We start from the raw sequence: 25,631 nt of genomic DNA, 5'->3' as shown, positions 1-25,631 counted from the left end.
AAGACAGAGGGTCCTGGTGCAGATTTTGGTCATGCACAGCAAATACAAGTCTGTCTAGGACAGGCCTTCTGGACTTTGCAATCATACAAATAATTACCACCTTTCCAGACCTGTAATACAGGTATACATGGGTAAAAGACTACTAGAAATTTTTGTGTATGCACATGTGAATTTTAATACATATACTGTTCAATTCAGTTACAAAGCCTCTACTGACAATAACTAACTCTGCTATTTCTTATAGTCTGTCTTCTGAATGCAGTTTTAGTACTGTCTCTGTTTAATACTACTTCTCTTACATTATCTGTGACATGGTTAGCCATTTTCTAGTTATTCTTTTTGTTCAACAGGAAATGCCAGGCTATTCTGATTGCATTTTTCCCTTACTTCTAGGCAGTGCTCTATTACTTCAGTCGTAGGTGTTGTAATATGAAATTCTGCTCGACTTCCAAGCAAGCAAATCTCCATCCTGCAAAGTGCAGAGAAGAGCCTGAAGTGCTGGGACACCCCACTGACTGCAGAACAGGGAAAACACTGACAAATCCTTGATTCCCCGTAGGCGACAAAGTGTGAACATGAAGAAGAGGGAAGGAGGAAAAGATGGCAGGCATGGACCTGCAGCTCTCTTGCCTATGTCCTGAGAGGTGGGTTCTGCTGCTGCTGCTTCTCCTGTTTGCAGGGCAGCTGGCTCTGGCCCTTGCATAGGACTCTGCTTCCTAAGACATTTTCATCCTCTCAGGGTTTCCTAAGACATTTTCATCCTCTCAGGGTTGTCACTTAAGGTTGAGAACTCCTTTAGCTCAGGAAAAGAAGGCAACCTGCTCCCTCTATAGGCTTTTCTGGTTGTTGCTTTTATGAACCAGCCATCCAGGGGCTCAGAGCTGCATGCAGGCTTTGAAGGCTGGCAAAAACACTGAAGTGAGATGGGTTTTGCATTTCTTTTAAATTTAGAGATGGTTTTGTGTGTGTATATATGCATGAATATACATTTATGTGTGTATGCATGTGTGTGTGTATAAATATATATATATATATGCACACACACACGTTCTGTAGCACCTGTGTATGTAGTTACTTTTTGTGCAGAGGTCATGCATTGAATAATTTTTACTGTTTAGTTTTAGTCTTTTTTTAAAAAACAATGCATGATCCATTTGTGTGTGAACTTTCTGTTTGTTAATAGTTTATGACAACAGCCTCTGGACCGCATCCTACCCTTACTAATGGAAGAGACACCATCTGAACCAGCAGTTCCATAAAAGCATGCTTCCTCCCCAGTGCCCACTATCCCAAATGGTTTTCTCTCCTTTCTGTCCCAGGGCCCTGTCTCCTCAGTTGCACCAGCACTGTGATTTCTGGCATTGTTCTGGTAAGAAAAACAACCTGTATTAAGAACAACTCTGTAAGTAAAAAAGGCTGTTTGTAATTTGGATCAGCTCAGTGACCTGATTTACAGCACAAACCCAACAACAGTTGCAGAGCAGCATGAGTGTGAAGAAGCAGCCGGAGGCAAGGCAGGGATGGGAGACAGACATTCCCAAGCTGTCCTTGCAGCTGAAGTTCCCCTTTGTGAAACTGCAGCTGCCAGTGTACCTTTGCTCTGGCACAGATGTCAAAGGGAATTCCCCTGCAGTGCCTGAAAGTAACACTTTAGGGAAGAACTGACACATTGGTGAGTTACATATTAACCATTGTAGAGAGTGGCAGAGTAACAAGGGCAGTGAATTACTGATAAAGAAAAATAGCCACATTTCCATTATGCAAGGTATGGTTAATAGCTCCTAGGAAAAGACTGCCCAGCTTTTTCCACTAAATTATGCTGTTTTCAATTCTTCCATACTTTCTTAAATGTGAATACATTGTTCAAATGTTTTCAATGCTAAATAAATGCCTTTGGCTGTTTCTTGTGGGGACCCAAGGGGAGAAGGTAGGAAATGTTTTAGCTAAAATGATGCAGCTATTTCCAAGTAAGTGTCAGAAGAGTAGCATACAAGTTTTCAAGACTTACAGAAAATAGTAATCATTGCAGTCATTCAGCACTGTGCTCACTTTTCCTTCCCAAGGTCTGACCTTGCTCTGTGTTCAGCATTATCAGGCGTCTGCTGCAGTGAAATTTATGTACTTATGTCTCTTAGGACACAAATTAATTGCTTTAACTTAAGTTTAAAAGCAGAACCTTGCCAGAGATGACAAATATGAGTATTATATATCACCAGTTAAATGACTAATGTTTTATTTGTCTTTGAAGTCTTTGGTGGAAGCTGAAGCATAATGGTGAAAGAAAAAATAATGTAAGTTACATAATACCTCACATATGGAATTCATAATGCTCTGTTTTTATATGGAATAAATTGCTCTTCAGGGGTCATATACATATATATAATGAGGATGATTTCATTTGGTGTCCAATATATGCTGGGCGTATATTCAGGAGATTTAAGCTTTTTGACTGAATATGAGATTTTTTTACAGAAGATCCTTCTTCTAGCCAATATATTCCACTATTTAACAAAAAGAAACCCTGGCCACATTTCAATTCAATTGTTTAGTTTTTAAGAGAAAATTTTTGACTTTCAAACCCACAAAATTTATCCTTGTTTTAGCTCAAAATACCATGCTTTTGAATTGAAAAAAACCCCCTTTTTCTTTTTTTTTTTTTCAGGTACTTCTTACTTCAGTAGTGATATATTTCCTTCAAATTGTATGTTTGGAATTTTATTGCATGGAATTTTTGTAGCCAAGGCTTTAAGCACTCTTGCATAATGAGTGATATAAACCAAAATCCCTGAGGTCTTTTTATCAGGAACTCAGCTAGACAGGCACCTAGAGAAACTCTTTTTCCACTCCTGTATTATGGGAAGCATACTCTGCGCTTGTCAAGGTGAAACAGATAATACATGTTAACCTGTACAGGAGAGTTGAGGGTAGGCCGTATTCAGGGCAGGATACTGCTCAAATGTGTTTGGAAAGGGAAGTACTCACAGGGGTTGCTTAGCCACCCCTTAGAGCTGCTAAACACTTCATGTAGGTCAGGGTTATCCTGGGATGTGGAGGCTGCATCTCCTTTCATCCCACCCTGACCTCTTCAAGAAAACAGAGGCACGAGTAAGGGAGAAGAAGACGAATGATTTTGCTTAAATATCTGGTGCTGTAGCAGCCAAGGAGGCAACCTGGGCCAGTGGAGAAGAGCACTGAAAGGCAAAAATGGGTAGCCAGGATTAGGTCAAAAGAAAAACTAAGCAAAAACAGAGAGAGAAACACTTAGACAAAGGCTTAGCCCAGGGATAAGTGATGCAGAATTTCTATGAAATTAGTAGAATCCAGGATACAAGTGTACTTAGGAATAGTGTGGTGGTTGTTTGGATGCAAGGGCATTGCATGTATACTAGCATTGCAGATACTGGACATCATTAAACTGGTACCAGAAGTCTGTCACATGCATCAATTTGGAATTGCTACCACTTTTCTGAGTACAGTGTGTACAGATGATTATTACATGAGTCTGCAGTAAGAAGCATGGAAAATGAGTTGCATGTAAGTTATACTTGTATCTGATATTTAGACTCTAAGAAAAGAGGAAAGAAATTTAGGTCTTTTATGTGGCAATTTTGATTAGTCTCTTCAGAAAAAAAAATTGTTTTGTACTTGGTCATAAATTAAACACCTGTTGTGATGAAAACACAGCACCATCAATTTCCCCTTGTTGGAAATGTTTTGCATATAAGCTTTGGCAACATTGTTTCTCCTTACAGGAAGGAGACTGCAAGACAACCCAGCATTACCTTTCGATGGTTATGCCATCACACTGCTGTATTGCAACACCAGGGTGTTTCAAAGAATGCCTTAAAATGTGGGGCTACCCAAACCTAAAAAGGCTTGGGAGTGGCATATTTGTTACTGCACACATGGCCTCATCTTAAAAGAAGATTAACATTAACAAACTTAAGATAGTGGAAAGTTGGGAGGAGTTGGTATAAATTTCATTTCAGCAACACTATGGTTCAAATAAAAAAACCCCATTATTTTCATCATCCTCTTTGTCAGTTCTACCTGTAACTGTTCCTTTTTATTTCAGCAGAGGCAATCACCACAAAAATCTGGATGAACAAACTTCTCATGTATATGGCAGGGCAACCTCAGAAAGTGGTGTGCACAGCTGTCTTGGCTGCTTGTCGGGGCCATGAAGATCATGCTCCAGGCTGGCTGCAGGTACCTGAGACTGCAGGGCAGAAGAGGGAGCTACCAGTAGCTGCCAGTGGCCAGCTCAGGTGTCAGACTTATGCAAAGTCTAAACTATACCACTAAACAATGCCACTTATGAATACAAAATTCCCCTATTTCTTTTTTGCTTTAATGAGAAGAGCTTTGCAGATGTGAGGTCAGGAACAAAAGTAGCCAGTATTTCCTCTCTTTCTACATGCTAATCAGCCCTGTTCATGGGGCACTGGCTAATCCCTTTGGCTTCTGAACTGAGAAAAGAAGATGCTCCTCTTCCAAGAAACTAATGAATCACCCCTTTTAGTACATGCATGACTACATTGTTAAAAGCAGTCTTAATCACTCACTGAGAAAAACGTTATGATCATTTCTCTCTTTTAGTTGTTAACTGGAAGCCTTGGGAGTTGTGACTCACAGCCTGTGTGCTGTGGCAAGCCCAGAAAGACTTCAATAGATTTTTAGCTAGTTATAGGAACCCCCTGCATCTTATTCCTCACATCTTCCTTGTATAGGTATAACTTGGAAAAATGGTAAATTTCTTGGTTTTGTACTATTCTAAAAATCACTGCTTTGCAGATGCATTTGACCTGAACTTTACACCAGAGTTCAAAGAAGAGAAGCATTTTTGGTAGGCAACTGACTTCTAGCAGGGAATAGGGCAAAACATCTCCTGAGCTGGAGGAAACCCACCCTCCATTTTGCCTTTACTCTGTAGTGCTGTTGGACATACCATGCATACAGTGGTTTGCCTGGTTTACAAGCATAGGACTGTGTGTCAGGAGGGCAATGAAATAAGAAAAAAGGAGTGGTAAGAGTAAATTAGACAGTTCTTGACAGCTTCCTGGAAAGAGGATGAATGGGTCTGAGGTTCAATATAGGATGAGGATCCCCTTGAAGGCTCTCCAGATACAGTTAAGTATTTTTTATTTCCTACTGTGAAGCATCAGCCACAAAAATACATCTAGTCTACTCATTAAATGTAAATTGCTAAGGATGACAGGGATAAATAAAAACAAAATCTCGAGGTAAATGGTATACTTAGAGATGCTTCAAAAAGGCACTTGGAATCATTGTATGATCTACCCTTTGGGCTGTGCTGGTAGAAGTAGAAGGGTAGAATGGCTCAGAGATCCTCTGCTTTAGCAGAGACTGCTGTGACACATTATCTCCATCAGATGACAATAGTTTTCTTTCAGCATCTTTGCCTAGGACTGGATAACTAGCTTTTTGTTTCTCGGGCTGCAATTGCTGGGAAAAGTGTTGCCATCAGCTGTAGGTCTTAGAAATATCCTTTGATATATAGAAAGGAAATGGGATTTATTTTGAGACAGTCTCACTCCCCTGGCGTGTTGCTTGATGAATGTAGTCTCTTGAAGGAGGCATGCTGCCGTGGAGGCACAACCTGTGTCAGCTCAACTTTCAGAGAATGACACAAACCACTGTAGAGGAAGCAGATGTTCCCAGTGGTATCACAAATAAAGAACCGACAGGGACACATTTGGGAAGAAGGGCATGCTAAAGACCCTAGCAAAACTGCACTTGGTGGGTTCAAGGGAGGATTCAGTGAGACCAGAGGTGAACAGAGAGCCTTGCTGGGAGATAGCTCTGGAGAAGAACAGAGAAGCTCCAGAGGCCTCCCTACCCATCACAGGCTGTTGGGCGGTTCAGGTTTTGTGTGATGATCATACAGATGCAAAGAAGTGTAACTTGCAGAGCTAAAACCCCAGCCATCCTCTGGATGGGTACTAAATGGTCCTAAAAGGTCAGCGTGAAAGAGCAAATAGTAACTGTACAAAATTCTAGCCTTTACATAGTTTTGTCTTGGTAGGAAATAGCCAGGACCTTGACAGTTGAAAGTGAGCAGACCTACTAAAATCATGTAACTGTTTTCGTGATGCAGAGATTGCTATAGTAGCCAGCACTTTTTCTTTGTGCATGGCAGACATCAGGAAACCAAAATCTTTAATGGCAAAGCACAATTTGAATTTCTGACTGCAACATCTGTTTAAAATATCTTTGATACTCTTAAAATATTTCAGTTTAGTAACCTCATTCAGCGTCAATTTCTGCTCATATCTGAGAGCACCTTTTAATATCTGCTGTTTCTTACATTCATAAAAATAGTACTTGAACATCAAATGATCCTTTATAAATGTAAGACTCATAGGCCACTTCAGTAAATTGCTTATTGCAACTAATTGCCCACCACTTCACAAAACTCCCTTTCTGTTTTAGGGCCCTTCCTTGCAAAGCCCCCATGAGACTGAGATAGACTCCATATCTAATACCCCAATATTTAGAGTACAAGATTGTGACACTCAATGTATTTTTTTTCCTTCTGGATCCCGTGTATTTATAAGGCACAGGCCTCCTTTTGAGACCTCAGAGCAAGGCCCTTGCATTGTGCAACTGGAGGATTCCCTCTGGTTCCCTCACTCAACCAGGTTGAGTGGTTGGCTATGGTCTCATACACCTCTCTGACAGATACATGCACACACTATCTGCCTTTCCATGTCAACAGAGCCCCAAGCTGTGTTTCTACCTAACAGGAATCCCAGTCCTTAATGGAAATCAAGTCAGGATGATCAAAAAAGCCTTGCCCAGTCATGAATCCTGTGTAATGATTCTTGTCTTTCCTTACTGATTTCAACACCTTCCTTGATTTCAGCACCTCACTGTGGTCAGGTCCCACTGTGTGCAAGGGAGCCAAGGGTCCAGCCTTCAATATTTGACACCTATTGGGAGATTTCTTTGAATGTCTTGAACCATTCCTGCTCATTTCTTTTTCAGCCTCGGGCCAGGCAATAAAATGAATTTCCTGTACAAATTGGCTGTGGACATCATATTGCTGGGCAGCTGAGAAATGCTGTAGCAGTAGATGACCCTTGCCTCCTTCCTAAAGACAAATGACATTTTTACTCTTACATTTACCGCCAGGGTCAGTAAATACAGTATACAGGCTTAAAAACTAAGGATTTTTATGCAAATGAATATTGTCCAATTGCCTACTAAAAAAAGGGATTTATTATTCACTATGGGAAGTCTCTATATCTGATCAGAAATGTCTAATGTGAATAAAATACCCTAACTTCAAAGTCTACACTGAATAATGCACATTTCCATTTCTTGCTCATCCAAATCACCTGGCAAACTTATTCAGAGATTTTGGTGCACTAAACACATATTCTAGCCAAGTACTTTAATCACCACTGAGAACTTTTCCAGGTTGGATGATTTTAATTGGTTTTGTAATCTTAAATCTTAAAAAAATCTTTATATGATTCTTCTCTTGCGTATTTGGTTTTAAAAGTTTTTGAGGCAGAGTTGATCTATGCTATAGCCTTCTACAATATATAATATCCCATTTTGGAGGAACCATTTCAGTATCATTATAATGCCAGGCTGGAAGTAAGGAGTGAATACTTATTTCTTTGGAGCAAATGCATCATTGGCATTGCTCTTACCATTACAGCTAACAATCAACTAAGAAAAAGGTATAGAGACCAGGCTGTGGTTACATGGCTTGGTAATTTTGGCTTCAGAGTACTTAACAGTAGATCAGAAAAGTTACTAACTCAAATAGCAAAGTTCCGGGTTTTGTGCAAACTTATTTTACCTAACAAAATGTGTTAAAATTGTTTTAAAGCAATAACTTTCTTCTGGCCAGCTTTAAATGGATTTGATGGGGGAGATCTTTACCTGCAATCAGCTTATAGCCAACAGAAAGTATAAAGCTGCTTTAACACGGTAATTCACACTCTTTTTAGCTCAGAAGATACAGAAATTCAGTGGTGCATGTGTGTTTGTTCCAGATTACATTTATATTGTTAGTTGACCCAGTAATGCATGTAGCTGGCATTAATGACAGGGAAGCCTCAGCTGTTGAAGGGTTGATTCTTGATAACTGTATAAATGTAGCATTTCATCATCCCACAGGAAATGCATTTGTTATTTTCCTTCATTGATTCCCAGCGCCTCTTTGCCTTAGGCTTTAGTATATACATTTTATTTTCCATTAAAAAAGTAGGTGGGTGTTTTTTGTGGGTTATTTTTGTGGGGGATTTTTTGTTTGGTTTTTTTTTTTTGTTGGTTTGGATTTTTTTGTTTAGTTGGTTGTTTTTTTGGTTGGTTTGTTTGTGGTTTCGTTTTGTTTTGTTTATTTTTTTTTACTTCAGTATTTTATGAAATTACAAATCTTACCTGTTCTATGCCAGGAGAAGAAGATGAATGAAAAATCCTGCTCATTATGCTTTTAGTGTGAACACTGTAGCTCAAAAAACCACAAAACCTTAACCTCTTAGCAAGAGAGATTTTTAATCCTCCTTTACTTACCCCCAAGATTCTTCCTCATGTCTAAATCATTACTACAATTGCTACATAGACAGGTTTGGCTAGTACTGCAAGAAAATCAAGGGCTGGCCAGCCAGCATTTAGCAGTGTAGTGCTGTACAGCATAAAAATAGCGTTTTGGTTTCTAGATGCCGTAGACTTCTAACATTAAAATACAAATCTAGAAGACTTTGAGAGGTTAACTTTATAATAGATGACATTAAGCATTAAGTGATTAGTGTAATGCTATGGGAGGATTTGTCTACTGTTTTAAGAAAGCCTGTCAAACTCCTTTTATAGTTAAAATTTTCCCTCTTTATTGAGCAGCCTGTATTCTGGCCATTTAAAAATATTTAACTGAATTGCTGATGCAATGCATGTACACAGTGACTCAACAAAGCCAGCATTTATTGCATCTGTTTATATACAAAGCCATGAACAAATAGAGCATTAATGTTAAGAGTGTTGGAATCAGTGCTGTATGGACTTTCCTATATTAAACCCCCCTCCCTCCCTCCCCCCAAAAAACCCTAAACCAAACCAAAACCAAAACTACCAAGCAAAAGCTTGTTAATGCATTTAGTTGGATTTTTGTTTGAAAAAAAACAACCCAAGTCAGACCTTCAGCACTTTTTGTAGATATGCAAAAGGGTAACCAAAATGATGCCCATAACTACTATCATTAAATCTTTATACGTGATGTTGAAAATTCATTTTATGTTTCTGCTGTAACTAGGAAAGTCCTACTAAGGTTAATTTTAGTAATCAGTAATACTGACATCCCCTGCAACCTGCATAACTATTTCCCCTACTTATTTCATTTGGCATTTCCAACATTTTGCTTCAGAATTTTTGAAACAGTCTCAAACATGCCTAGACTGATGGAGATGAGTAAGTTTGTGTCTAAGAGCAGGGAAAGAGAAATTATACATGTATATTAGCATATGCCAAAGTGGGAAGATAAGTAACCCCAAAAAATATGTTCTTTAAAATATTGTAATTTTAGTCTGCAGTGGAATTCCACAAACCTCTTTTCTTGTTCATTTTCACCAATTTTCTGTGCCATTAACTGGAAAGTGCCTAGGAGACTTGTCAGCAAGTCCTGATGTCTCTGGAGTAATTGGATCAGAATGGCCAATGGTATCACCACAGCTTTTTATGGTGGAATTTGGAACTGTTTGTTTTGTGGCAGGCTTTCAACTTTATGTAGAATAATTTCTTAGCTGAGGCATTTGGCAAAGTGCTCTACATGACTCAGCAGCAGACCTTCTCCATCTCAGATTTGGTTATATTAATATCAGGTTTATTTTTTCCATGAACTCGTACATATTTATAACCTACGTTCTCTTGCATGCTGCTGGACTTTCTCTAGTTCCAGTGCCTGTCTGTCCAGCTACTCCACCAAAGCTACATGGCATAGACTACACAGGGATTCAGTCTTGAGGTGAATAGAAAAAAAAATCAGTGACTGAAGCAATTTTTTTTTTTTTTTTTTTTAATAGAGATAATTCTGTTATTTCTGTCCTTAATTGGAGTTTCCTGGGTAGAGTTGTGCAAATTTTACAGCATTCAAGTTCTGTAACACTAGAATGAAGTCATGACTTTGAGATCTTGGATTTGGTATTAATGTTAGCCATTTAGCCCTTATTAGTACACATACTTGTTACTCATGCAACTAATTGCACTGACTTGAAAGAGGCTTTCTGTAGCACAGGGGCTTGCCCCCAGTCATCATCACAGAGTCAGCCTGGTTCTAAAGCAGCTGAGGAAACACACTCTAACGCTTGCAGGGTGAAGTACTTATGCTCTGGCCAACCTCTTCAGTACCAAGAATGAAGAACTGAAGAGATGTTATTTTTCTGAGAAGGGAGATGGGAAGGGAGAGTGAGAAAGGAATGGGTCAGGAACCATTTGTGACTAGTTCAAGCGTAGACTAAAACCACCCTTTGGTTTTCACCTAGCTCCTAAGGGAAGCAGAGGTGACCTCTTGTGACTTTCAATGTCCTTTCCTTCTGCTCCCCACTCCATACCTTTCGAACCCATATGGCAGTTTACGTCTAAATTGAAACAAGCATAGATAACTCAAAGACATTTACATTTCTTGGGTTTCTGACAAAATTAATGACTGGGTAGAGGTGAAAGATGTTTACGCTACTGGAAAGATCAGCAAGTCAAGCTCCTGTGCAGCTCTGAGCTGACCACAGCACATCCTGTATCCTGTGTGGTGGGGACCCTGAGTGGCCTTGGAGAGACAGAAGATGAAGTTTCTGTAAAGGTGAAGCTGTGGGATATGTTCTTCATGGGACAATAGACAATGTCTTTCACTGCTCGTAAGTCACCTAACTGATTGCCAATAAATGTGTTAATTTATTAAATATTAGTAGTAATATTGGACTCTTCTATATTGCTCTTCATCACAAGATTCCAATTTCTTTTCACAATAGGGAGGTATCAGTATTTCCTTTTTTATAGCTGGGGGATGTTACTCAGAGGACCAGTTTTGGGCTGAGTACAAAATTATACACTAGCGTCCAAAGCCACAAGTTAATTTTGATGTGCTAACACCGCTTTAAAACCACCCTAAATATTTTTCCAGGCTAAACACATTTTTTTCTCTTAATAAAGTTGACAGGGAAACAAAAGTTCAATAACAAAATACCGAGACTTCAGTCTAAAGTATCAAACTGTTTTGAAGGCAAGATAGATTTTAACACTTAGCCATTGTCCATTTTAAAGTATAGATCAGTAATGAATACAGATTTTCATATTTTGAGATCTCTGAAAAGCCTTTTAGCTGTTCTTAAGTGGATATCTTAGTTCTCCTATGGCTACTGTGGAGCAGATGTACCCTATATATACAGGTGACAGGCAGGGAGGCAGCTGCCAGCCTTAGCACTGTCTGGCAAGGTCCATGTACCCCCATTATATAGCAGTGGCCCATCTGTGCTGCTAAGCAGCTCTGCCTTCAGTTGAAAATGCATTTTTTTTCCCAAATCTGCACTTCATAAATCTTCAAAATTTCATCATATGCTTTTCATAGAAACGTTAAGGTTTGCAAAGACCTCCAAGATCATCAAGTCCAACCTTTGACCAAATACCACTATGTCAGCTAAATATGTCAGCTATATCCTTTAAACAACCTGTGCTCAACTGAGCTTCATAGAGTTTAACTTGAGGGAGAGAGCTTCAGAAGAAGTTATGGGTAAATTTGAAGGCTACTTACTGAGAGTATATGAACAGCACATAGTGACAGTCAAAAATGTACAGTTAAAGAGTTAGGAAAAAGAAAACTAATTGGAGGCTGATTTTATAAATAGGATACTTAAAAACAACATCTTGAAAAAATGGGTACTTTTCCAGTGTAGCGTATCATGAATCAAAGGAGCTTGTGACCAAGAGATTTTGAGATCAGGAATTTATGTGACTGAAAATAGTCATCTTTATAAACACTGAAAACACGTAGGACAATAGCCCAGAAACTTTGCAAATTTATAGGCCACAAGTCTAAGCAAGCTATGGATATACATTATATTCCTTGCCATTTTGTACCAAGTGACAGTGGTTCCTTGTAGCCCTCAGTTGTGGTAGAAGATTGTGTGGACACCAATTCTTGTGAGCCGTGGTCCAGAAATCACTGCTTTTTATTTGGCTATATGCGTAGCCATTAAAACAAATAGAGAAACAACAACCCCTCAAAACTCCAACAAAACCCAGCAGTTATTTGTTGGAAGACATGAAAGGTGCTGGTGCTTACAGGGGCATCCCGAATACTGCTTGTACAGTCAAAAGACTGATTTCAGTTCTCTATTGAAATAAAGGTGTGCTGGCTTTGACAGGTGTGCAAGAGGTTGATATAGTTCAGACTTTCAGCCTTCAGCATCTGTTTAGAGGATAAGGTGTCTGTTCCCACCTAGTTTCTGAAAAATCTTTTCTGTGGTTGTGATCTGAGACTTTCCACTGCCAATGAACTCCTTAAAAAGGCACCTTTTAATCCGCCTATCACCAAACCCTTCACAGAGTTCATGAGCTTGAATGAAATGAAAATTTACAGCTCCCTTGTCTGAGGACACAGCCTATATACTAGCATAGCCTGAGACTTCAATACTAGGACAGGCCATGGTATGAATTCATAAGCATTACCATATGCACAATAATTAAAACCAAGGACTTTCACTGGAAATGAGACAGATTTAATATTTTTCCCCCTAGATCTTTGCCCCAAGGGTGAATTATTATGTGCATTCTCTGGTATGTAACAAAGGCTGTCACGCTGCAGTCTTTTGTTGCAGGCAGGAATCAATAGGGTCTCTCTCTCCTCTCTCTGGCCACCTATTTAAATTTGTAGGAACTTCATATCTCTGAGCTTTATCTGGCTCTGTTGTATTTGATTGAAATTGGCCCATGGATTGTTAAGTTACTGAAGGAATGGTGGTTGGATAGAGAAACAGATGCATGTGTTCACTCAAACATCCACACTCATGTATTCCTTGCAAGACTTGTCTAAGAAAATCCTCCTCCAATGTAAGACTTTTAACTAGTGTCCTCAAATCTCTATCATCTTCCTCTGAGCACTCACGAATTGCTAACCTAGGAGAATAAAAAATGTGCTGCGAAGATGGGCTGCTTAAGTTACTTGAGTATGGCAAACTGAGCACTCCAGGAGATCATGGCATAGGCTGTCACTCACTCTTGTTGAAATATCTGGTAAAGGGAGCTAGATATAAAAATTTGCAGTCATTTTTATTAACTTTAGAGCAAATGTCTACAACCTACCTAGATACTTAAGGATCAATACAGCTCTACAAAACCAATTCTATTCCCACGATTAATCCCATGTACAAAATTCAGAAACAAACCTTATTGCCAAATTGCAAAGCTATTTTGTACTATGGAGACGTGAAAATTATGTCTTGGGTGTGACCAAAGATGTCACCGTTCATCAGCTGAAGCCATTACCCACTGTGTGTGTGCTCTTAACCTGCCTCGGTTATGGACCCAATGACATTAACTGGAACGTGTAACAGGAGCAAACATGAGCTCAGTCATATAACGCTGCCTTGCCTCAAGCTTTAAGCTGCAACAGCCAAATCCTTCTGGTCATGTGCTTGTAACTCACACAAAGTCTAAGGATTTTAGAGTGCTTGGAAACGTCAACTTTTGAGTGGAAAAATGTTTTTGATCTTTGCAGCACAACTGGTACTCTACTCTGATATTTGTTCTGGTCGACACAATTAGTCACTGACCGGGTTTATTATTTACTTGTGACCCTTTGTCTTGCATCCAAAGTTGCAGCTTTAGGATAGAACAGGGAACTGTAACATCTTGAATTGCATGTTCTAGAGGGTAGTGGTGTTCCAGCAACTCCATGTCTGATGTGGGGTTTTGCCTCAGCACCTACAGGTACAGATTCTTTCTCAATTAAACTGATGCTTTTGGGTTGTAGGGGCTTTTTTTGGAAGGTAGGTGCATGTTTGTGCAAGCAGAATGTCCTTTTCTGATATTTAAAACACAACCTCACACCACAAGATAGTATTTTCACTTGAGGGCTTGAAGGAAAGAACTGCTCCTTCAGAATTACATTTCCAGTTATCCGAACAAGTGTGCTTCAACAATCCTCACTGAGCGCGCATTTCTCAGTACTTTAAGTGCCGCACGAGTAACAAAGTAACACGGCGCTACGTTTGCGCTTTGCCTCATCCAGTGAGCCCAAAGCTGCAAGTTCAAACTACGGTCTTTTCCCTTCTCCCGGCCGATGTCAGAGTAATGACAGTAGCGAGGGGCCGTAGCTGTCGGGCGCCGGGGGCAATCCCTGAGGGGAGAACTGGGGGCCGGCCCGGCTTCCTCCGGGCTGCGCGGCACTGCAGCCCGATGGCGAGGGGCAGAGACACCAGCGCCCTCCCTCCTCCCCCCCCTGCCCTCAGCAGCCGGGACCCCCCTCGGGCGGCGGAGACTCCGGGCAGAGCGCACCCAGAGCTGCGGCGCTGGGTCGGTGCGGCGGGCGGCGGCCCGGCCCGAGCCCCCGCGAGGCCATCGGGCACAGACCCCATCCCGTCCCGCGGGGCAGCCCCCGTCGCCCGGCGGCCCCTACACCTCTCTACCCCATTTTCCTTCCCCCGGCTCCCCGCGGCCGGGCGGCGGCCGCAGCCCCGTCCCCACGGGGCCCGTCCCTCCCCGGGGCGGGGCGCGGCGCGGCGGCGGACCCGCCTCCCCGGCCGCGGCGGCTGTCACGGGGCGAGCGGGCCGCACCGGGCTCCTGCGGGGCGGGGGCGGCGCTGCGCGGAGCCCCGCGGCTTCCCTTCGGCCTGGCCGAGGCCGCCCGGCGGCATCCGCGCTCTGCCACCATGTTCAGGCGGATTCTGCAGCGGGTAAGGCAGCGAGACCCCAGCGGCGAGGGCGGTGTGCCGTGCCGTGCCGTGCCATGCCGTGCCGTGCCGTGCCGTGCCGTGCCGTGCCGTGCCGTGCCCCGCCGTGCCGTGGAGGTGCCGCTTCCTGGGGCCGGCCAGGATCGGGGCCGCGCTTCCCGCGGCGGAGCCGGAACCACCGGCCCGGCCCGTGCTGCGGTGCAGGGTGCGGGGTAGGGCCGTTGCGGCCGGGAAGGCCGTGAGCTTGTCCGCCCCCGCCCCCTCGCCGGGGACGGCCCGAGCCCCGACGGGCCGGGCCCGTGGTCCCGGCTGGGGGCGGTGTCGCCCCCCGGGCGGGGCGGAGGCGCTGTTGACGGGCGGGCTCCCGCGGCCAGGCCTGTCGGAAGGGCGCAAGGCGGCCCTGCCCCGGCGTGGCTCCTTCCCTTCCCGCAGCGCCCGTCCCCGCGGCTGCGGCCGTCCGCGCATAGGGCAGGGTCGGGGGAAGCCCAGCCCGGGGAGAGCCGCCGCGGGGACCCGCCGTGATTCCCCCGCGGGGCCGGCAGGCTCATCACGCCGAGAGCCAGCCCGGCCGCCACCGTCCGCCTGTCTGCCGTGTTTAAGGAACCGGCTTTTCCGGCACCTCTGCCTGGCTCGGAAAGCCAAGTTGTGACACTGGTTTACGAAACCCTTCTCGCCTCCCCGGATCCCCGCGCATCCCCGCGGCGGTGCCAGCCGCCTTGCGGTTCGCCTGCGGCTCGGGCGGGAGCTGCCGGGGAGGCACTGGCGCGGTGCAGGTGCCGGCTGGCTCCGGCTCCGGGAGTCCGTCACCGCGGGCGCTCGGCTGGGGAATGCACCGAAAAGGGTTGAGTCACACCGGCGGTGGGCAGGCAGAGCTGCAGATCCCGCACCGCGGGAGAGCGATGTCGGTGTCATGCAGGAGGCGCTCATGGATAGCGGAGAAACCGGCTGCTCGCCTCGTTTTATCTAGTGTTGCTTCCAAAGTGTACTGTCTGCCTAACACCTCTGTGAAAGGGTGTTTAGTTGGAAAGGCTGGCATGCTTTCCTTATCTGCCATGCGAGGAAGCATTGCTACAAGAATGAGAGTTAACATAGGGGAATAAAGTAAGCATATTGCCAACTTTTTCAGTGTAAAGTATACCCTAAATTATTTTTTGGTCCTAGACCCTGAGCAGGTGAAGATCTTGGCCTATTTGGAGCTTCGTGTTTACAAGGAAGAACTTCCTTCCTTAAGTTTGATGGGAAGCTCTGCTAACAAGCAGGGAAACTTAATGCCGACCTAATTAAATATTGGCAGTAGGTAACTGGGTGTTTATTGATTCTGAGAGGCCATCGAGGAAAGCTTCTGTGAAAGAGGAAGAAACTTGATGCAGTGCCAGAGGATATTTGCCCCAAGTATAAATACAGTTAAACACTTTCTATAAAAATCTAATAAAGTTGGTGTGAAAATTCTTATGTGTTAGAAATAGACATCTTTTCTGAAAAGTTTGAACAAATAACTATTCTCCAGTTGTTCCTGAAAATTACAGGGTTACAGCAGAGCTAATTGTCAACAAAGGCGAAACAGACTTTTTCCTGCCCAAAAATGAAATAGAGAAATGCCAAGATTTTTAAAGGTGTTAATCTTTTACTTGGTGAAAATAACTATGCTTTTAAAAATTCACCTCTTGTTAAAAGAGGCAGTAGGCATTTTGTAAAAGTAGTGATTGCAAGCACAACCTCATACATACATACCTTTTTGACTTACAGTCTGGTTGGCAAGCCTTGAAAAATGCTTCTGCTCTGCTTTGGTATTAAAAGTGAACTTTTGGGAGCTGTCAGATATTTCCATAAAGAACATAATTATTCAAATCTTTCATGTGTCTCATGCAGTAATTTGAAGGCTAAGAAACCTGCTCTTGACCCTTTTTTTGTGCATCATCTGGCAAAGAACCCCTTGCCTTACAGTCACTGAAACATAGTTGCTTATATATCTGTTTGGTTTATTATTTGATTGTAGGGGATGCCATCCTTCCTAGTCCAAGAGCTAGTCATTACTGGTGATGTAACTTGTGAAAGAATGTTTTTTAAAAAAGGAATTCTTTATTACATTTTTTTTTGTTATAACTCAGCTGGCTGTCAAGAAGGATAACAGGTACAAAGATATGGTTTATAGTTTTAGTTACTTATTTGAAATTCTGGTTCCTGAACTTTTGAAACATCAGATGTACTGCTTCTGTACCTGGATTACCTTTCTTTTTCTTCCACAGTTGTAATTGCTGTTTTTAAAAGTGTCTTCAAGTGAATTTGAATGGCATATTTTCAAAATAGAAAGTATCATATGTTTAGCATTGCTCATTTAGTTTTTGAAGTTATTATCTCCATGTGATCTTCAATTAGATCCTCCTTTTAGGTCCTTTCCTTATAAAAGCTGTTTCTAAATTTTATGTATGTTTTCAATGTGACATCTCAGGGATCCATCTGTTTTGTACATTTGCACCATAAAGCCCTCTTTCATTCATTCTTGCAACTTCTTTGTTTCATGCGTTGTGTCGTCGTGCTGATCTAGAAAAAGGTGGTCTTTCCCGAAAGGTCTGTGTGGATATTCCCAAATCTGTGTGGAATGTCTGAGGCACAACTTTCCTTCTCAGAGAGTTTGATTTTTGTCAGTGGATTCCTTGGAGAGCTGTCTTTTCTTTATTGTGTTCAACTCTGAATGCCCTTTGTGGGCATTGTGTCCTCTCTCCATTGTTCATCTCTGGCGGGCCAGTGGCTGCTGCCTCTGGCTTGTTAAAGCAGAGCTCACTTTTTGTATTTCCAAGGAGGAGGTGTTTATTTTCAGCTGATGCAAAACTGATTACTTTGGCCTCCTTCGGAACCTTCTTCCCATTGCTCATGTTTTTAAGTGAGGACTCATCTACTGGGCCAGTGTGACTACTGTTTACATTAGTTTTTATCTTCATTCATTGTGTTTAACTCTGTGTCTACAACTGTTGACAACTGTGCTGTGTTTGAGTGGTAAGTTTCTTTTGCTCTCTGTTTCTGACTAATGTTCGAGTTCTTGGTCTTGAGATCTTGGGGTCTTGGGGGAGAACAGGAATTTGCAGGTGTTTCTGTAGTTCAGGTAGTACAGTCACCTTTCTCTTACTCCAAGCTTGGGAACAGATATATTTGCTTGTCTGGGATGCATTGCATCTCATGCCTTACGTATAATTTTCTTTTTACATTTATAATTGCAGGGCTTGCTAGATAGCATATTTACTTGGTTGAATGCTGAACTGCAGCTGTGCTAGTACCCTCTCCTGAGGAATCAGAGGGAGCACGTGTGCCCATTCTTGGGCACAAGGTCTGCTTTTGTGAAACTGATGCTACGATGGGAAAGAAAGGCTTTATGCCCTGTGAAGTCAGGAGTAACTTAATTTTACAGAGTCGTAAAGTAACATCACACTTCTTTAGAAGTAAATGATATTAATGTTCTGTATTGCAGGTTACCTTGTTTCTAGCACTGAGAGTTGTTTGATAACAAGGCTTTGGCCTTCTTACCTTCTCATTCTTGTGTCTTGCTTGTTGCTTCAGGATATTTTCATGGTTGTACTAGTACCCTTATTTTGTATTTAAATCTGTGCTGGGCAAACTGTTTAAGTCCATATTTGTTCACATTTTCTCAAGGCTTTACATATTTTTTCAAAGGTTTTAATTTATTCTGAATTTAAAACTGCTGAAAAGAGTATCATAACTGAAAGGAATGCAGCTATAGACAGATAAATGAATATGCAAAAATGACACGGTAGTGACCCATATTTATTATCAGTCATTTTAAAGCTTAAACTCAACTCATTCATTATATAATTTTCTATTCCTTTTCAGAAAACAAGCTGCAGTCATTGTCATCCTTTTTGTTGTTAATGATGTTTCTTTTTATTAGCTTGCAGTTTTGAGGAAACACAGAGAATGGCATTACGAAGTTTAGCATATTACTTGTACAACTGTAGTGCTAGTAGTAGAAACATGTTTCTTTGCAAAGTAAACAAATGAACTCAGAAAACTAGGAGAGAAATATGCTGGATCAAAGACTAATTTTGCATTAGTCTTTCAGCTCCAGGTATGACTTCAGGGGTCAAATGTTAATTTTGTAAAAGTACATATTACAGAAGCCTGTGTGGAAATTTTCTATGGGATTAATAAGTCATTTATTTGCTCCCCTGAATGGGCCATCTGAAAACAAAGAGTGTCATTCTGAGTCTTTCCTTAGATTACAAAGTCCAAGTTGTTCAATGTGTTGTGATTTTTTTTTTTTAATAGAATATGATATAACAGTGGTATGCGAGCATAGCTTAACCATGTGTGAACCAATTTGATGATGCACTGATCATCATCATTCCCAATCTCCCATTCTTTATTTGAATGGTGAAGGATGTTTAAATTACATTACAGCCTTGAAAGATAAGTTAATTGGATCTTTGGTCTTGGCTTCCATAACATCATTCCAATTTTCTGGTGTGTTTTTTTTTTTTTTTTTCTTGCTACTCTGTATACTTTGCAAATTGGAGCTATGGTCTGTAACTTGGAAGTTACTTAATGACATCTTTCCTTCCCACCCTTCTTTCCAGTGCATAGCACTCATCAGAAAATGCCACCTATTTGTACTAGGCTTTTTAAATCTAGCTTGGAATTATGCTTTCTTTTTTGAAGAGTACACATTGTTTTTTGAAAGGTTAAAAGGATTTTACCTGTATTGTGTAATAATTTCTGTCATATAATGCATGCAATAAGACATGCCGTGCAGTGCTTATTAGTGTGATTTTAGCATGTCTGAAGTGTTTCATAAAGCAAATACTTTAATCAAGCATATAGTAATAACTGTATACTTTTAATATAAGAGCTTGCATCCTGGAGGTTGTAATAATCTCGAATTTGTAGTGCTAGAACTGGCAGAACTTAATATGCGAATCCCACTGCAAAATGCAGTCAGCTCTGGTATGAAATGGGATAGATGATTAACAATGTATAGCAGCGTTGCATAGGGAGTTATGAGGTGAAGAAAATACTGTGTTAATTGTCTCAGAAGATTCTTGGGTTTGGTACAAAATGATTCGTTAGGTGTGCTGAAAGCATCTGCTCAGGTATTGCAAAAGAGGAGGTATATGCTGCCTGTCTAAAGAGAGCTTGACCATCTCTTATTGCCATTGCCCAGGCTATCAAGTTCTATTCAGGTTGCCCCTGCTCTCTTCTCTCTGTCCAGGGCTACGTGAAGGCACATTCTTCAGTTTTTGGAGATGAAGGGTGAAACAAAAGCATTTCATTTAAAGCATTAGTAAAGACATGCATATCTGTTAATGCTGACACTTCCTCCATTTCAAAACATCCCATTGCACTTATGCATGTAGGTACTGGGACAGACAGGGGTCCAAGTTTTCTGGCTTTCTAGAACCAAACAGCCACCACAGCTAACTACCATACAAAAGCCTTTTGATTTTTCAGATTCCTAAAGCATTTTTAAAAGTTCCTCTCAATAAGAAATTTATTCTTATATCGTGAAAGTTCATCTCCTTTGTGGAAGAAAGCTTTGACACTGACCTCTTAATTTTCCCTTAAGCAGACGTATGTATGTTTGCATCTTCTTTGGATTCTTTGTTCTGGAACAAAGTGGATTCACAAGTGAGCCTTACCACTGGGTTGCATGGTTGTGGTTTATGCATTGCATGCAAAGGAACTTCTGAACTACATAAAATAAAGAAAATCGGTTATAACATTAGATGCAATATTCTAACTTTGCTGTCTTACTGGGAAACTTGGCTACACCTTACCAATTGTTTTAGATATTATTCTGACTGTCAATGCACACAGTCCACATCTTCATTAATGGAGTTACTAAACTTGTATTTCAAAGCTTTCCTGCAGGATGTGTGTTTCTGTGAGCAGCACTTCATAGGCCACAGAACAATTTGGGCAGGAAGGGAACTCAGGAGCTCTCTAGTCTAAGCTCCTGCTGCGAGCAGGACCAGCTTGGAGGTCAGGAGCAGGCTGCTTAGGCCTGGCCTCATGCTGGAAAATCTGTTTTTTACATCAAGTGGAACCTCTCATTTCAGTTCTGTGTCTGATCCTCCCACTGTGTTCTGCTCGAACCAGCCTGGCTTCTGCTTTTGATGGTCTCCTCAAGAGGTGGTAGTGTGGCTGCTGCTTTGCCCTCCCAAAGCAGTCTCTGTTCCAGGCTGAGCCAGCCCTGTTCCCTCAGCCGCTCTCATGGGGCAGATGCTCCATCTCCAGGTGTCTTGGTGGCATTTTCCTGACTCACTCTGGTTTATCAGTGTCCTCCCTGGACTGGGAGAGCCGAAACTGGATGCAGCAACTTGACATGGTCCAATGGGTGCCGGCCAGTGGAGGGTGATCGCTTCCCTTGGTTGGTTGGCTGGGCTCCTGTTAACACAGTTCAGGGTTCTGATGTCCTCTCTGCTGCCAGGGCATGCTGCTGGCTCCTGTTTAGCTTGCTGTCTGACACGAGGCCAGTGACCTTTTCAACCTGGAGGCCTCTGTTGCTACCAGGTCTTTTCCTTCCCTGGCACAGGACTCTGCATTTGTCCCTGTTGAGTGGCATGAGATTTCCAATGGCCTATTCCTCCAGCCCATCTAGGTTCCCCTGAGTGGCAGAGTTGCCCTTGAGTGTATCAGCTAGTGCTCCCAGTTTGATATCACATGGAAACTCGATGAGTGTGCACCTGTGGTCCATGCTGGGATGTGCCTTGTTTACTGTCTGTATCAGTGACCGGGAGGAGAATACTAACCAATGCCTTCACTTTGATGTGTTTTGCCATGTGCATTGTATCTCTGCTTACCCCCTTTTTTGCCTCTCCTGTTACTAACTTGCAGAGCTTGCATCACTTTGCCTACTGCTTTTGTATGCTGTACTAGAAGGAAACTACGTGTTCATATTTTCTTTAGAAATATAAAACAGCTAAAATGAAAAAGACACGGACTAGGAAAAACACCATATGTTGATGACTTAAATGATGACCTCAGAGAAAGCTGGAATGAGAAATGGTTGTCTTCTTTCAGTGTCACCAGGCCCCATAGGTTGTTGCTTCACTCCTCCTCTCTTCCCTTTGGCCAGTCTTCAGAGCCTTTCTAAAACTGAAATAGATCTCACTGGGAATTAAGTCCTTCATCAGTAAATTTAACCTTTTTATTACATATTTTTTTAATTTGATTAGTAATAAAAGGGTGTTATCTTTATGAAAGTTGAAAATAGAACATTCTTTTTAAAACAAAGCAGGAAAATGTACTTAATTTTCAAAGTATGGAAAAGCATGTCTGCTGTAGATGTCTTACAAAAGGTTAGATATCAGATTTGTCTTCAAGAAAAGGATATATTTGAGCAAGAAAATTCCAAACCAAGTAAAATTTTGGAGACACCAAGATCTGGAAACTAAAGCTATTTATCTATAACTAAAGCTATTTCAATCTATATATTTAAATTCTTTATCTTTATTCCTCCTATATTAAAATATAAAATCCTTTATAGCATTACATGTATTTTCAGATGGGCTAAAATACAGCGGTAGCATTACTTCATCCCATTTGTTGTAAGGGAATTAGATAATGAACTTTTTGTTTGTTGAAACTGTAATTGCATATCTGTATTAAGATAATGCCTGATGTTTGCTTTGAGAATGCTAACTCTTCTGCCATCAGTCAAGCAGTGACATTCTGGAGATGAGTAGAAGTTAAGTGAAATTTAAATTGAAGTTATAGTTAAATAAGGATTATAAGATACAATCCATTTACTTAGATTTTGAATCATGTAGTATTTAAAATTTATTTGCTTTTTTAATCTAAACCTATAGTTTCAAATCAATACTGTTGTTTTGATTTTCAGCATATTCATAAGAGTATATCTTTATAGGTTACCTTACTGATTAACAGGTTTTAACTTTACCAGACTTGATTATTATTTTAATTTTTTTTAAATAAGGCAGTGTACCTGCTTGTATGCTTGTTGAATCAGCAGGGTCCTCACACTTTAGTTTTCTGTCTTTCAAATACTTAAAGGCTTGTTCAGGTTGTAGACAAGTTATCAGAAAGTAGTGTGATACTGGTTTAATACTTCTAAAACTTTTTAGATTGTAATTTCTAGTGTTTTCCTATAGGATATAGAGACCTAATTTAACATGAGCAAGAGTGATACAAGGGCAGAGTTTAGCCAGATTTTTTGTTTTGTGTCGAGCATTCATGAGAGGAAAGGGTTTAAAATCCTGGCCTTTGCTTATGGTGTCTGCTTGTCCTTTTGTGTATGGAGAGTCTTGGGTAAAAGTTTTTGTTGAAGTGTTGTGCTGAAAATTGTATAATTGCTTGTCAGCTTGTTCGCTTCATTACTGTTGTGCAGGGAAAATACTTCTGTATTCCAGCAAGCAGAAGAGAGGCCTTTGCATAGGATTGATATTATGCGTTATTAAATATTTATAAAATATTGAAATGTAGACACTCATTTTTCTCTTTTCCATCTATTTCAGACTCCAGGCAGAGGTGGGTCTCAGAGCTCAGATTCAGATTCATCTGCCACACCTGGAAATGCTGTGGATGTGAACAATGAAGGCTCCTCTGAGGTACTGTGCACCATACGTGGGGCTGGCATTTTAAACCTTGGTTGCTGGTTCTCTGCTGCATGAACCTGTTATGAGTAACCTTTGATGCCCTTCCGAAATAACAGCTGCACTAAATAAATACTTGCAAGTGTCATATTCTAAAAATTGTTTGTTATTTAAGTAAAAAAAGGAAGGCTAGGCTATATTTATATTTAACTATTAATTAGGCTTATCAATTTGTCGCAAGCAATCCTTCCTGTAGTTCTAGAGATGAATTATTGAAATTAAAAGCAATGAGATGTAAGCTTAAGACTCCTTGTTAGTAAAACTTTTATGAGAGCTGAAAAAAACAAGGCTTAACTCCATTTTCACCTTGCTTCTGCTAAGCTGTAATGTATACTGGAAACCTTGTCCTTCTTGTGAAATATCAAATACATTGGGTTTTGTTTGGTGTTGATGTTGAATCTACCACGTGTAAATCCTATCAGTTTTTTATATGCTGTATGCCATACTTAATCAGCAGAATAAGTTGTTATTCTTGCTTCAATCCCACATTATAATGTCTTTAGATTTATGGTGTTGTCAAATATTAACTCTGAAAAATGCAAACTGACTTCACTGGCTGTTGAAGCTAGTTTGTGCTAATGTAGCCTGATGACATGAAAATGTTTTGAGCTTAGCATGCAACTACAGTGCAAGGTTAAGTACTCCTATTACAGCATTAAAGGCAGCGAAGTACCCTTTCTTAAGCTGAATAAAGTGTGTGACAATTCAAATACTCCTGTTTGGGCTATAATAAGAGATAAGAGTAACTTTCACTGGGCTGTTTAAAATCCTGTTCTCCTTCCATCTATGCATCTGCTTATTTCTTATTTCTTGAAGCCTTATTGCAGTCAGTGTAATCAGACATCCCTTAATATTTTGCTGCATGTTGTACATGTCACACATTTTTTTAGTCTAGATCTGTTTTATATGCATATTTAGCCATCCCTGAAGCAAATAAATATTCTTAAACTGCAGACTAAAATCTTTATACTTTTGTAGTTAATTAAGGCATGAAAATGTGCAATAAGATAGTTGCTTCTTTCCAAAGTTTGGCTAAAACTGTACAATTCTGTTAACATGACTGCAAGATCACTGACTGTACAGCTTGTGGGTGTCACAAGGTACCTCAATACTAGTGCAGCAGTATTTTCTTAACGTCAGATGAGATTTCAAAGTGGTGTTGTGCCTGCACTATTGCCCCATTGGCTTTTCTTGCTACTGAAACAAATTGGGTCAGACCAAAAACTGCTTTGTCACTCTTGGTTGTTATGCATGTATAACAAGAAAAAGTATCTTTTGGTTGTCAATAATCCCACCATTTGTTGCATTAGTTACAATTTGGGTGTTATCCTTAGCAAAGAAGTTCAAAGTCTGTTTCAAACTGAGCTCTGCACTTAGTGATGGGTTTTTATTCTCCTCAGATTCTTGCATTACAGCATGCAACTTGAATCTTTCTGTGGGTCTTCCTTTTCCTGCACAGCTGACTTGAGGTGGTGTCTCTCTTGGAGCTTCTCTTCAGGAGCACCATAGTTGGTCTCTGCAGAATGTTCGCTCTTTGTTTTATCATTATGTTCCCACTTGGTTCTCCAGCATTATGTAGTCAGAAATCTATTACCTTGTTTTCACTCCAATTTCTTGGCTAGATTTTCTAAATTTGTATTGCTTCAAGATTCAAATGAAGAATAAACATTAGATCTGTGCAGCTTCATATGTTTTCTACCTCCTCAAGCCTGGTTGAGATAAATCCTGATTTTTGAGAATTGTGGTATGAAACAAGAGGAGTGGGTAGATCTGAATTCAGACTGTTCAAACTGCTCAAGAAGAGGTGAAAATTTGTTTAAGTCCAATCTGTGGCCACGTCAGCACTTCAGGTCACGCACAGACGCGTAATCAAGTCTAGATACGTCTTTTCTTCACTGTGCAATGTGCCCAAGGAGGAAATATTTGAGTCTGTCCTACCTTTGTAGCTTAGGTCCCAGTGCAACTCTATCTGCTAAATACTCCATGCTTGCAGTGAGTCTACCAGTGAGATTATGCTTTTCTTTGTGTAATGTGGCTGCGTTAGCTAGACAGGTTTGCATCAGCCTCACCTACTGCTGTTGCAAACTTGCTTATTAATTTA

The 25,631-nt window shown here is 41.1% G+C and overlaps 1 protein-coding gene and 1 long non-coding RNA gene across 3 annotated transcripts in view; both read left to right on the top strand.

Annotated features, from left to right (window-relative positions):
- LOC116787495 overlaps positions 1 to 6,719 on the top strand; it is a 127,770-nt gene extending 121,051 nt beyond the window's left edge. Inside the window, exons 7-10 of the long non-coding RNA XR_004357312.1 lie at positions 394 to 644; positions 1,320 to 1,369; positions 2,249 to 2,291; positions 4,076 to 6,719. This is a non-coding gene — a long non-coding RNA (uncharacterized LOC116787495). The remainder of the gene's footprint in view (positions 1 to 393; positions 645 to 1,319; positions 1,370 to 2,248; positions 2,292 to 4,075) is intronic.
- An 8,080-nt stretch (positions 6,720 to 14,799) lies between these two features.
- EEA1 (early endosome antigen 1) overlaps positions 14,800 to 25,631 on the top strand; it is a 73,685-nt gene continuing 62,853 nt past the window's right edge. Inside the window, exons 1-2 of one of the 2 annotated variants that reach the window (XM_032687827.1) lie at positions 14,800 to 14,912; positions 23,393 to 23,485. In XM_032687827.1, coding sequence (XP_032543718.1) covers positions 14,889 to 14,912; positions 23,393 to 23,485 — 117 coding nt within the window. In that variant the 5' untranslated portion in view covers positions 14,800 to 14,888. The remainder of the gene's footprint in view (positions 14,913 to 23,392; positions 23,486 to 25,631) is intronic. The other variant, XM_032687829.1, reaches the window with a different exon arrangement.

This window comes from Chiroxiphia lanceolata, chromosome 5 (genome assembly GCF_009829145.1).
Source record: "Chiroxiphia lanceolata isolate bChiLan1 chromosome 5, bChiLan1.pri, whole genome shotgun sequence".
NCBI classification, from domain to species: domain Eukaryota; kingdom Metazoa; phylum Chordata; class Aves; order Passeriformes; family Pipridae; genus Chiroxiphia; species Chiroxiphia lanceolata.
This window is presented reverse-complemented; position numbering and strand designations above follow the sequence as displayed.